At 44.2% G+C, this 13,524-nt stretch overlaps 4 protein-coding genes and 1 non-coding gene across 7 annotated transcripts in view; 3 read left to right on the top strand and 2 right to left on the bottom strand.

Moving 5' to 3' along the window:
- LOC101172629 (zinc finger protein 436-like) overlaps nucleotides 1–13,524 on the bottom strand; it is a 1,005,429-nt gene that overhangs the window by 854,209 nt on the left and 137,696 nt on the right. The window lies entirely within an intron of this gene.
- LOC110016657 (zinc finger protein 502-like) overlaps nucleotides 1–13,524 on the top strand; it is a 970,715-nt gene that overhangs the window by 763,687 nt on the left and 193,504 nt on the right. The window lies entirely within an intron of this gene.
- LOC105355262 (NACHT, LRR and PYD domains-containing protein 12) overlaps nucleotides 1–13,524 on the top strand; it is a 517,064-nt gene that overhangs the window by 211,166 nt on the left and 292,374 nt on the right. The gene's annotated exons all lie outside the window — the stretch shown is intronic.
- LOC111948729 (gastrula zinc finger protein XlCGF49.1-like) lies at nucleotides 4,229–5,110 on the top strand. Its single transcript, XM_023962988.1, has one exon. The coding sequence runs from the start codon at nucleotides 4,358–4,360 to the stop codon at nucleotides 5,048–5,050; it is 693 nt and encodes a 230-aa protein (XP_023818756.1). The 5' UTR covers nucleotides 4,229–4,357; the 3' UTR covers nucleotides 5,051–5,110.
- trnastop-uca lies at nucleotides 12,685–12,757 on the bottom strand. Its single transcript has one exon. It is a non-coding gene; the product is annotated as a tRNA-Arg (tRNA).

Below are 13,524 nucleotides of genomic sequence, written 5' to 3' on the forward strand. Positions count from 1 at the left end.
CCTCAGAAATACATTCATTATTGAACAACATTGGTCGTCGCTGCTCCTTGCCCTTCTGCCGTGGGCCGGGGTGGGGGTCGGGGGGTCGGGTCCGGCGCCTGGGTGGGGCGGGCTGGGGCGCTGCGTGGTCCTCTGGGCTTGGGTGTGGGGGTGCGTGGTGGGGGTGTGGTCTGGCTTGGCTTGGGGGGGTGGTCCCTGTGCCTGTGCTGGGGGGGGTTGGCGGGGGGCGCTGCTCAGGGGGGGAGGCCCAGCGGCGCTGGATGGGCTTCCCATCTACACCTGGGGCTGGGATCGGCCCTTCCCTGGCTCTGGGGCGGGACGGGACAACCCTCTTGGGGCCCCCGGGCACTCTGGGTGTCATCCGCTTCGGCTGCGGGGTCTGGGGGGGTGGGGTGGGGGGTCTTGTCGGCCCTGTCCTGTGGGGGGGCATTCTGGGGGAGGGGGGGCACTATTGGTACGGGGCAGGGGGGGTTGACGGGTCGGGGTCTCCGCTGAGGCCATCGGCGGTTTCCCCGGCCGGTTGGCTGCCTCAGTCCCGTCTAGGCCTGACCAGAGCTCTTCTAGGGCCGGCGTTTGGGGGTGGGGGCATGGGCTTGCTCCGGGGGGGGGGGGGGGGGGGCGACGCTTTCTGGCTCCTCTCCCTCTGTGTGGGGTGGGTGGTGCTGGGCCTGGATTGTCGGCGCCTCCGGGGGTGGGGCCCCTGGGCTGGGTGGGCCTGGCCCCCTTGCTGGGGGGGGGCGGGGGACAGCTGTTTGACCACCGGGTCAAACAGCTGTCCCCAACTTACCCCCTTCCTCATATAACCTCATAAGAGGGGGTGGGGGGCTTAGCCTGCGATGAGCCTTGGGGGGGGGGGGGGTTACTAGGCAGTGGCCCCCTCCTATGGTTGCCGTATGGAGTGGGCCCCCCTCTTTCGGTTTTATTTGCACCTTAGACATGTAGGGCCCTTGGTAGGGGGGGTGCTTGGACATCACTGCCAGCAAGCAGCAGATGTCCTCCTAGCACCCTACCCGCCAATTTTAACCGCACCTTAGACATTTAGGGCCCCTTGGTGGAGGGTGAGGGGACGACACTGTGAGTAATCAGGAGATGTCCCCTTAGTGCCCTACTCGCCAATTTTAACTGCACCCCCCTTAGTACACACACCCCTCCCCCCTCAATATATACATCCCAACATAAACACACACACATGCACACACACACCCTCTTAAACACACATACACGCACACACATTTTGCAAGGAAGGTGGGACCTGGGTCCGTCTGTCCCCTGCCTCTTCCCTGGTGGGGGGTACGGGCCCCTTTGCAACGGCGGCCATGTCCCCGGGATGCCGGCTTCCTGGGCCCGGCGGTGCTCTCTCCGCGCGGTGGGGGGTTAACATTACATCTGAGCGGGGGGTGTTCGTGTCCCTGGGGAGTGGGTTCAGGTCCTTGCTCCTGAGCGCTGGGCCCCGCCAAATTTCCAACTGTGGCCGAGCCTGGTCGGGCCATATTTACAACATCCCTTGTGGGCCCTCTTTTTTTCCCCGGGGTTCCCCCCTCCTGGGCGGGGGCGGCGGGCCCCTGCCTTGCTCCTCCCTGGACCAACCGAGGGCCGGGCGGATGGCTGCCTGGAGTGCGGAGCGGGTCTCCCTTGGGGGGTCCTGGCTCGTACCTGGGGTTGGGGCGGGGGGATGCCCGGAACTCCTGGGTGGTGGTGGGGTGCTCGTCTGGGGCTGTGGGCGTCCTTCTCCGGTGGGGCTCTGCGTTGGGTTCTCCCGGCGCGGCGGGGGGGCTGCTCTCCTGGTTGGGCTGGGGCGGCGCTCTCTTTGCCTCCGTGCCTCCCTGCTCTCTGGCTCTGGGGGCCTTGCGGCGGTCCTGCTGGCCCTGGCCTGGGTGGCGGGCTTGGTCGCCTGGGCGGCGGTTGTTCCCTGCCGGATCCCGTGTGGCGTTGGGGGGATTCCGGCTGCCGCTGCTGCTGCGGTGGGGGTCTTGGGGTGGGGATGGCTGGGCACTCTCCCTCCTTCTTTTCACGTTCCACCATCCATTTTAGAAGAACATAAACACTCACCTGAGCACAGGTGTTAGCTCACCTTTGCACAGTTTGCATGACTGAATGACTGAAATATTTCACACTAGTTGGTTTTAAGGCATAAGTATGCGTGTGAACACTATCTGTTTTGTGTACATGTCGACAGGTGGACATTTTTGCAGCTAGCAGGTGTGTTTATAACACTTGAGTGTGTGTGTGGACAGGCTCCGCCCTTTTTGTACTACATTTGAACCTTACCATAATGATTAACAACCAGTAAACTTGTTGCTTTATGCTGCTTCATGGTCTTATCCCCCTTCCCCTCAAATTATCACCCTCCTACCCCCCCTCTCTCTAACGTCCCTCTCTCTTCTTCCCCTCTTTCCTTTTCCGTCCGGTCCAACACCAAAGATTTTCAAACATGATTGAAATTAATAAAGTTTGGCCTCAATTACAAAAGGGGTTTATTCAGACATACTTTTGGTTTGTCTGAAGATTAATAACCCCTCTTGTTAAAGTAAAATATGTCCAACACAAGAGGCCATCAGCTCTCATCTGTCTGCCCAGCCGTTGGACAGGACAAGTAAAAAAAAAAAAATAATAATTATTGAACAAGATTTTGGCTTTAAACCCTGTTTCATGTTTTTCACAATCATCAGATGGCAATAAACCCAACAAAGATTCATGCATACATGTGGCATCATTACAAACCTCAACAAGTTTATCAAGAGCTATTTGAACCTCCGTTTTATCATCTTTAACCATTAAACTTTGCAGCGATTTCCTAATGTTGCTTGCTTTATTTAATTTCAGTTTTCTGTTATTTTGTTGCTTGTCCAGTTTATCAGCGAGAGCTTTTATAGTCAGTCTAACTCGCTTTTCAGCTTGTATTTCACTGCCAGTCAGACTATTAGTTCTGCTCTTGGTGGACGCTGCAGCTCCGACTGTTACATGCCGCCGCCCTCTTTTACTCTTTTTAAAGCGCTCATTGAGCAGTCTCATTGATCAGTAATCCAATGCATTGGATTTTTTGTTCAGTTATGTGTGCACACTTTTTAAATTACCATTGAAGGTGTAGCGCTACTCATACCTCTTGGTTGTTAAAGTGTTGGGCGCCGAAGGCAGAGCTGAACTTCATGGACCACTTCAGTTGTCGGCTCTTCCTTGTCAAAATCCACAAATTATTCCAATTGTCCGCTCTAATATTCTAATCGGATTCAAAAGAATTGTATGCGGCAATGGGTCTTGCTGATATTCTCGCTGTCAGCACTGGTTCCAGCTGGTTCGTTCACTCAAAGTTATCCACCGATGCTCTGAACTGGCTTCCGAACCCCGAGATTTCCATCAATCCATTCAAAGGAAGGAGTGATTTTTTACTAGTAAGTGTAGGAGCTAAAGGCCTAGAAACTTTTTAGTACAGTACTCTGTTAGTGGTTGTGTCATTATGGCTTCGATTACAAAAGGGCTTTATTCAGACATACCTGTGGTTTGTCACAAGATTCATAACCCCTGTTGTTAAAGTAAAATATGTCCAACACAAGAGGCCTTCAGTTCTCATCTGTTTGCTTAGCTGTTGGACAGGACAAGTTAAGACTGGTTCCTCTGCTGAGAAAAAGTTCAATCGCCATGTATTTAATTATCATTTTATTGCCCAGCCCTATGTCCTGCTTTACCTGTTTCACAGCACAAAGCAATAATTAACATCACATTAACAAAATATGTGATGTGATCCCCAGCTTGTTCCTTAGGATACCCTATGGGGAGAGAGGATTAACAGGCCCAGGAAGCTAATGCCCTAGGGACCCAACCAAGCTCTCTTTTAAATTGTGCTGTCATTATGAAGTATAAAAGGGCTTCCTCTTGTGTTTCTGCAGTGCTCCCCCAGCATTGGATGACTGAAGAAGAGGATCTCCGCAACCAGCAGAGGAACTTCAAAGTGGAACAGGAGGAACCAGAACCTCCAAAGATTAAAGAGGAACAGGAGGAACCAGAACCTCCAATGATTAAAGAGGAGCCAGAGGAGCACTGCATCAGTCAGGATGAAGATCAGCTTGATCTGAAGCAGGAGACTGATACCTTGATGGAGATACCTACTAATGAGGAAGATGAGAACAGTGAAGCAGATCCAAACAATCAGCAGAGCTTTAATGTAACTGATAGTCAGGATGAAGAAGAAAACCAACATGAAGTATCATCATCAACTACAGATGAAGAGACAGAATCAACATCAACTACAGATGAAGAGACAGACTCAAAATCAAATACAGATGAAGAGACAGACCCACAGTACATAGATCAGTGGAAGAGAGAAGTCAGAAGTCATGTCCAAAGTTTGGACAGCTCTCACATGTCAGCAAGTCAGTGTGACTCTGATGGTAGTAAAAAATCAAAGAAGGATGATTCGGTTAAGAAACACAAACAATCTTCAAAACAGAAAAAACGTTCCTCTTTGAAGTATGGTGAAAGCTCAAGAGTAGCTAACAAACTTTTTCATGTAAGATTTCATAAAGGAAAGAAGCGATTTTCATGTAAAGGATGTGATAAAGGTTTTAGTTTTTTATCTAATCTCAAAAAACATATTAGAACTCATACAAGGGAGAAGCCTTTTTCTTGTAAAGAATGTGACAAAAGTTTTAGTCAAGCATCTAATCTCCAAAGACACATGAGAACTCATACAGGAGAAAAGCCTTTTTCTTGTAAAGAATGTGACAACAGTTTCAATCGTATAACTCATCTCAAAAGACACATGAGAACTCATACAGGCAAAAAACCTTTTCCTTGTAAAGAATGTGACAAAGGTTTTCGTGATGTATCTGATCTCAAAAGACACATGAGAACTCACACAGGAGAGAAGCCTTTTTATTGTAAAGAATGTGACAAAAGTTTTTGTGATGGATCCAATCTCAAAAGACACATGAGAACTCATACAGGAGAAAAGCCTTTTTCTTGTAAAGAATGTGACAAAAGTTTTAGTGCTGTATCCAATCTCAAAAGACATATGAGAACTCATACAGGAGAAAAACATTTTAAAACATTTTAACATAGGATTTATTAAAAACTTTAAACTCAGGAAAACTTAGAGCAGAGAACTTGTGCAGTGGTTTACATAAGAGGAAAGAATTGAAAAAAGTACACATTTTCTTCCATAAAGACAGAAACTGGTATTTCAGTCAGAAAACTCATGCAGTAAAAATTCTTTATTTTCACATTCTTTTCGTTTGGCATAAGGCTCCGTACAATTCCATGAGATAAGATTTTCATAAAATCTTTGGGTAATAACTACCCCTAACAGAGCTCACAGGTGGAAGCCGGGGAGGAGGGTGGGGTGACAAATGCAGCATTTGCGGTAAAGGAAGAGAGTAAACAACTACACACCTGGACTTAAATAGGACGCTGAACAGGTGAGTTGATTAACTGAACTGCCCTAGGGGATTAACCGAGTAAAACACTGCTAGAGTAATCTGCCAACACCCTTGTGCTATCCTAGGCACTTTAGCATTGGGAGTTGGATCACCTAGACCCACTAGAACTAGACAGTGCTCTGAACCTTTTTTCTTCAATGATTTGTGATTATCACTAGTGTCCATGGATTACATGAAATCTTTCCACCTTTATCCACCTTTGTCATGGTAGAAATAACATGTCAATGCAAGGGCGAGGTCATCTAAGATAGCACAAGGGTTAAAGGCGACCAAGGTCGCTTATTTTATTCAAAATTGTGATTTTTAGATTGAAATATTTTAAGCCCTGGTTTTATGTTGTCATATATGAATGGGATATACTGCTTATGTACCTTCTTTCAAAGCCCAAAGTACTTAACAGTCAGTCCCATTCACCCAAAAACACCTAATCGCAAACTGATGGCAGCTGTGCTGTCTCACACTGGCACCAACCTATAACCACCAGGATAAATGTGGGGTTCAGTTTTGTCCAATGACACTTTGACACATGGACGGGCAAAATGGTAATTGTACCTGTGATCTTCTGTTCAGAGGTTGACCACTCTAGCTCTGCAGCACAAATGATGACTTTAGTTTCTGTATTTCAGAAAATGTGAATATTTTAACCCTTTTGCTATCCTAGGCACTTTGGCATTGGGGGTTGGGTCATCTATACCCAACCTATATAGACCCACAAGACAGTGCTCTGAGCCTTTTTTCTTCAATGATTTGTGATCTTCACTGGTGTCCATGGATTATCTAAAATCTTTCCACCTTTATCCACCTTTGTCATGGTAGGGAGAACACGTCAATGCAAGGGTGGGGTCATCTAAGATAGCACAAGGGTTAAAATACATTTGTAATATTTAAAACTCATGGGATCAAACCCTAATGTTCTCATTTACTCCAAAGCAGCCTGAGCTTTCATTACATGAACACAGAGCCACAGACTGTTGGCCTCCATAACACATTGATGCAGTCATTCAATTAAAAGGAGACATAAGTTAGTATTGAACACATAACAATAAATAGTTTTCTAAAGTCTGACATGAGCTGAAAACATCCTTTTTTCATGGGATTGAAATGATATTCTGATTTTTTACAACAGTCTTTTTATTTTATATTCTTTAAGCCACTGTTATCTCAACAAAAAAAGAACTAATATATTTAAATCTAGGTGTAAAGATACTAGACAATATGAGTTTTACTGCTATCATTGACAAAAATGTTACAATTTTTCACAAAATGAATTCTTTCAGATGTATCAGTTAATAGAAATGTGTTGCTTTGTAGTATTAGAGTTTAATCTTGAACGGATTCAATGTGGTTGTAGTTTATGCTGAGATGATGAGTATGTTGTTCATGTGTGTGTTACCATGACAACACTAGAAAAATTTGTAAACGTCTTTTATTCTAACACTTTTTATGTGATCAGTGATTATTAATTTTAACAAAAAGTAGTAACTGCAGTTTATATTTTGTTAGAGCAAGTTTAGTGAGGAAACGATTTTCCTAAAGATTTATGAAGGAAGAGGCGGATAAAAAATCACAGTGCTGGTGTTCTTGTGATTCATGTTTTCTAATAGATATTAGAACTGTTAATCTGTTCTTTTTGTTTCTCATTGTTCTGTTCCAATCTTTACTGTGAAGAATAAAGTGGACGTGAACATCAGTCAGAAGTGTGGAGTCTTTCCTACAGTGTGGGTTTCTGCTGATGTTGCTTCTCTGCAGGTTCCAAAACTGGACTCTGTTCCAAAAAATCAGGGTATGTGACGTACCCGGGTAAATTCAAGAGTAAATTGGTTAATGTTTTTTGCTTTTGGTGCCACATCTGCATGGAACTTTAAATATGAAGGACTGAGTTCACTATTAAACATATATTTTCTCAAAAATCCATCTTTCTCCGATAATCTGGGACTGGGTCATAGGGGCAGCAGATTGAGCAAAGATGCTCAGACCTCCCCTGTCCCGGGGGAGGAGAAGCGGTTCTACTCCAAGCTCTCGGGTGACCAAGCTTCTCACCCTATCGCCAAGGGAGTCCCTAGCCATCCTACAGAGGAAGCTCAGCCGCTTGTATTGGGGAACTCATTCTTTCTGTCATGACCCAGAGATCATGACCAAGTATTGAAACAAAGATTGACCGGTAAATTGAGAGCTTTGCTTTGAAGCTCAGCTCTCAACGGACCGATAAAGCAACCGCACAACTACAGGCGCTGCTCCGATCCGCCTGTCAATCTCACGCTCTGATCTTCCCTCACTCGTGAACAAGACCCTAAGATATTTAAACTCTTCCACCTGGAGCAGGGACACTCCACCCACAGAGAGATGGCAAACTATCATCCGTTTGAGAAATATGGCCTCAGAATTAGTGGTGCTGCCACTTTACACTTGGCCGCAAACTGCCCCAATGCATGATGGAGGTCCAGGCTCGATGAAGCCAAAAGGACAACATCATCTGCAAAGAGCAGAAAGGAAACCTTTTGGTCCCCAAACCAGACCCCCCTGGCCCCTGGTGAGCAGACACGTCAATGAACCGAAAACACCGGAGTGAAATCTCAATCATATCATTCATTAGATGCAAAATGACTGACATTCGGCAACACTCGTGTGCACTCGCTCACGTTTTATCCACAGATGCGCCCATATCAAGCGCCTGTCATCTCACCGGCAACAGTTTTTGGAGATTAAAAAAGTTATCCTTTTTGGTATAAATGGTTGGAAGTCTTATATGATAAGAAAAATTTATTTAAAAAGAAGCCTTTTTAGTATTAACTTGACCTTTTTCTGCACCAAAATTTCACAGATTTCAATTAAAATACCGCAAAATGAGACTTTTCACAGCAATTATTAGGTTAGATTAAAATAGATTTTTATGGGTTTTGGTCTGGAAGAAACTGGATCAAATGGTTCTTTTAGTGTTAAAGGTTCCAGACTCTTGATCTCCACTGAAGCTATGAGTATGAAATGTCATTCCACAGACAAACCATCAACAAAATGATCCTGATGCTGCTGAGGTTCTTATGGAAGTGAAGCAAATCTCAGCAGAGATGCAGTTTTTCTAAACTGAAATCACTGACATTAAACAGCCTGAACATTCATGGAGCTGAACTGGACACAGAAAAACCTCCCTGTTGTGTTTCCACCCACCAATGAGGAGCAGTTTGATGAAGATGAAGCTGCACTGGAGGAAGAATCAGTCCAGAAAAGATGGAGAACAATTCTGACACTAAGCAGTTTTTCACTGATGTGTTCAGGTTTGAATCTTTTCTGTCTGCAGATCCATGAGCAGGACCCTGTCTTTGGGTTTTAGCTTGAAATGTAGTTTTGGAAATAGAATCTGCCTGAATGTCTGGAATTGAAGACATGGAGACATCAAAGAGGTTTAGATGGATTTTGGGTTTGACAGAGAAATCTGCTGAAAAGAACTGAACTACAAACTTAGAACCACAGACGACAAAACAGATTGTACTTTTTTATCTGCTAACAATTTTCTCTTTGATCTGTTAAGGTTTCCTGTTTGTCGTTAGCTGGAGGGACTAACTAAGATCACATGATTTGAAGAATGTTGTCGGCTGCACTGACCAACAATGTCTTCTGTCTTTTCAACTGGAAGGGACAGAAGAGACTCTTCCAGGACACGCTGTTGATGGACTGCATGTTTGGAGAGCTTGAAGCTCAAGATAGAACCGTTGTTGAAGTGAACATACCGATAGTGTATGGAGTGATAATTCTGCCACCACGTTGCACACAGAACTTTAGAAGTTTTTTGCTCAAAAAAAATTTTTTTTGCTTTCAAAAACTTTTTTTTGCTTTCAAAAACGTTTTTTTGCGTTTGCAAAACACATTTTTTTGCGTGCGTTGTGTCAAATCTCGCTTTTGTCCTATCTTTGATTTTGTTGACTACTTTGAGCGAGACTTAGCGTGATATGGAGGGTTCCGGCTGGGATGGCGGACTGAGCGGACGTCTCTCGCTAAGCTCTCGCCTTTGCCCCGATCTGCACGGTAAATGTCAGAATTTGAAAACTGAGAGAGAACGGTTTGACTGGAGAGCAGGTGCGCGTTAACTTTATCTTCGTTTTGGGAAAAAAAACCATCTTGGTGAGTTCCCCTTTTTCTGCTTAATGACGACGAAAAAAACAAGTCCGAAGCAAGCTCCAACTTTGCAGCCGTCGGCCATGATGAGCGAGCATGACTATTCCCAGATGGACGTCGCTTCTAGTGTGAAAAGGAAACCACCACCTACTCCCACAAAGTCCACGGGACCACCCTTGAAGGTGAAAGCGGGACAGGATTCTACTTCGAGATCTGAAGATGCTATTTTGGCTGCAATTGAAAGGCTAACGTCCAAAATAGAAGATTTTGGAAGTCAGCTGCGTGAAAACACCGTAATGGTGGCAAATATCTCCCGGCTCATTGAGATGAACGCGGCTGAAATAAAAGACTGTAAGACAAGATCGCAACGTTGGAAAGAGAAATCCCAAGGATTGTGAAAGAGAACCTGGAACTGAAGGAAAAAGTTGCAGATCTGGAAAGATACAAACAAAGATGGAACTTGGAAATTCATGGACTGAAAGAAAAAGATGAGGAGAACATCAGGGAACATCTGGTTGGAATCCTGTCCAAAATCGCACCACAGTGGGCAGATGTGATGGACACGACGGTGGACACGGTTCATGGACTGGGGAGGAGGGAGGAAGGAAGACATCGCCAGGTGATCCTGCAGTTCATCACGAGGCGCCATACAGATGCTTTCTGGAACATCACCAAGAACTGCCAGACCTGCAAAGACCTGGGGATCCGCTTCAAGGAGGACTTCAGTAAAGCAGACCGAGAAGCTTGAGCGGCCATCTGGCCAAGATGGAGCGGGCCGGAGCAGAAGGGAAGAACGTCTATTACAGGGGCCATGTGGGATACATCAACGGGACTAGAGTCACTGTGGAGTGAAATATTTACAAGGAGGTGACCTACCTATTTTGCATTAAAGAGTTCATTTCGTTTCATTTAAATTGTTTTTTTACTGTAATTATTCTAAGTTTTAACATTTAAGTCATTTTGTTTACATAATAGAGCAAATCTAAGCTAAGTATTTTATCCTTTATTTTTACATTTTACCTTTTTCTTAAAAGTATTTTTTCTAAGATGCGAAAGGTTTTAATTAATATGGTTATATAATTTGTTATAACAATTTATATTGTTTTCCAGTGAAACATTTTCATCATATAATGGTAAAATTCTCAGTTTCATATTAAGTAAATAGTTAGGGGCGCAGCTAACCCTTAATTTAAGACCCCAAGTTCTTTTATCTTAAATTTTCTCGTTTTTTTTTGTTTACATCCTTCTGTGTTTTATTTTATGTCTTTAAGTTCTGTGTGGTCTTTCATTTCGCTAAATACTAGGGGTATTAGGATTCTGTTAAAAGAAAATCACTTTTTTTAAATCACTTTTTTTTGTAAAAACCAAAAAGTTCAATGTTGTTGTTTACAAGAAACTCACTCCAACGAGACTGATGAAAAGTTTTGGGCCAATCAGTGGGGAGATAAAATCCTTTTCTCTCATGGACCAACCGGTCAGCAGGGGTCGCTATATTACTGAATAGTTTTTATGGCAAGCTTTTAGTTACAAAAAGAGATGGTTCTGGTAACTGGTTGATTTGTGTTTTTATGAAAGATGATAAATTTGTTATTCTGGGAAATGTATATGGATATGACTCTGCAGCGCAAAACACCTTCACGCGTTCACCTGGTTTAAACCGGACGGATCTGCCAAATCTAGGTTGGATTTTTGGTTAACAAATGAAAATCAACAGAATTTTACATCAATAGCAATATTTCTGCTGCACCATTAACAGATCATTTTATGATTAAACTTATTATTCAACCTCGCAATAATCCTAAAAACAAAGGTAACTGGAAGTTCAACTCTATTCTATTGGAGGATGAAGTTTATTCTCAAGCGATTATAAATGAAATCCAAAAAATAACTAAAGACAGACTTCACCTATGAAGGTATTAATGTTCCAAAAAGAACGCACTTGTAGATTTGATTTGAGAACTTGTAATATAGAATGTGAATACTTGTGCATCAAAAATCTGCATCTGTGTATAAAAATCTTCTGCTGTGAACTGACAAATTTCCATTTGCATGTGTTCATTTAGAGTTACAACTTCAAATCTGTGATTACAACTGCTCAAATGTGCTTCTGCGTGTGCTCCAATCTGCTGGCGCAAATCACAGGTGCGCTACAACCAGTGGCGCCTCCAGAAATTGTTCATGGGGGTGGCCGGTAGGGGGCCACATTAAATCTTGGGGTGGCAAACAAAAACCCTGACCCATATTTTTAAAATTCATTGTACTAAACGTAGTAAAACAACCTTTCAAAAACCAACAGAAAGTTAAATGCCTACTGATACTTTGTAGAACATTAACTTTTAGTAGATACTACTATAGATTCTAGTAGATATCATCAGATCAGTGTTTTTCAACCTTTTTGAGCCATGGCACACTTTAACATTGACAAAAATCCTGTCTGTATGATCTGCAGCCCCTCCACAATCTCACATTTATTATTGTGATAATTGTGGTAGAAAAAGATGGAAGTTGCAGCTGTTTTTTCTAAAAGATGGAATAAAAGTTAAGTTAGAAGATTTAAAAAACGTTTGATGTGTGTTTGTTGTTGTTTCAAGACGTTAAGAGGAGAGACTCATTGTGCGCCGAGATGCTGTCACTTTAACCCAATGCATCATGGGAGATGTAGTACTTGTTCCACGGTCTGACACCGGATTCTGTGGAAAGCTACACCGCTAAAGACAAAAACATGGAAATGTTGCTGCAACACGTGAAGGTTTGCTTCTGTTGCTAGTGAGATCTGATGGATCAGAACCAGACTTCTGTCACCTGGAACTGGGGCTTCTTCCAGACCATGTGACCTCATGGACAAAGTTCCAACATGGTTTCAATGAAATGTGGAGGTTTTCCAGGAAACGTTGCTGCAGTTCCTCCGTCTCATCAAATGAGAGATTTCTCTGCAATAAAGAAGAAAATCTTCCAGAACAGCTTCAAGCTGCAGAAAAACTGTCTCCATCATTCTGAGGACATTTCTTTAGGCTTCATGTGAAGAAAACAAATGTTTGAAAAGATGAAAACAGAAACAAAGACGTTTCTAGAAGCTGCAGATGCAGTTACAAAGAACAGCCAGCAGGTGTCTCACTGTGGGAGTCTCTGAAAGTTCTGCCTCAAACCATGAAGGGATTTGAACCCTCAATCTTCTGATCCGAAGTCAGACGCCTTGTCCATTAGGCCACATGGTCTGTGAGAACAGCCAGGTCCAGATGGAGTTGGAGGAACTTCTGCTGCCTCAAAGAGGAAGGTGGAAGAGGAAGAGGAGCAGTGGATGTGGTCCTCCTCATGAGTCCTGAAGCTGCACCGTCAGCTGCAGAGCTTCAGAGCTGCTTCCTTCTCAGACTTTCCACTTTCTTTGGCTCTCTGGCTCTGATGCTGCTGCTGCTGCAGAAAAACTCTGCAGAGACTCACAGAGAGAGGATGAGGCAGCAGATGAAGCTGCTGCAGACTGGGGCGGAGCCTGGAGATGACTGCTGAAGGTCAGAGGGCGGAGCTTCATCAGGATGAAGGTGCTGCTTGGATTCTGGCTGGATGTCCGTCTGTCCTCAGTCCCTTCATGGCTGCTGTTTCTCTTCTGCTGATGTTTCTGCAGAATGAAGCTGCTGGAAAACGCTGAGTCTCTTTTTTCTGCAACTTTTTATAAGAAACAGTCATTTTAGTAAAACATCAATGTTCCAGTCTCACTTTACATAAACTGCTGTCCTTCATCAGCCGTTGCATGGAAACCAGCTGACTCAGCAGCTCCAGAAGTTCCTACTTGACACAAGTGGGTTGAGGCAGGAGGATGTTTCTGGAAAAAGCATTTTCTGCTTCATCCCTGAGAAAGCTGAAGAAGAGGAGGAGTTCTGAGCGTCTTTTTGACGGGGACTCCTGCTTCACCTGCAGCCCATCTCCCACTCTGACTCTGTTTCTGACTGCTGTTCCAGCTCACGGCCGCCAGTCTGTCAGCTAAGTC

The sequence above is a fragment of the Oryzias latipes genome, chromosome 2 (assembly GCF_002234675.1).
Source record: "Oryzias latipes chromosome 2, ASM223467v1".
In the NCBI taxonomy this organism is placed as follows: Eukaryota; Metazoa; Chordata; class Actinopteri; order Beloniformes; family Adrianichthyidae; genus Oryzias; species Oryzias latipes.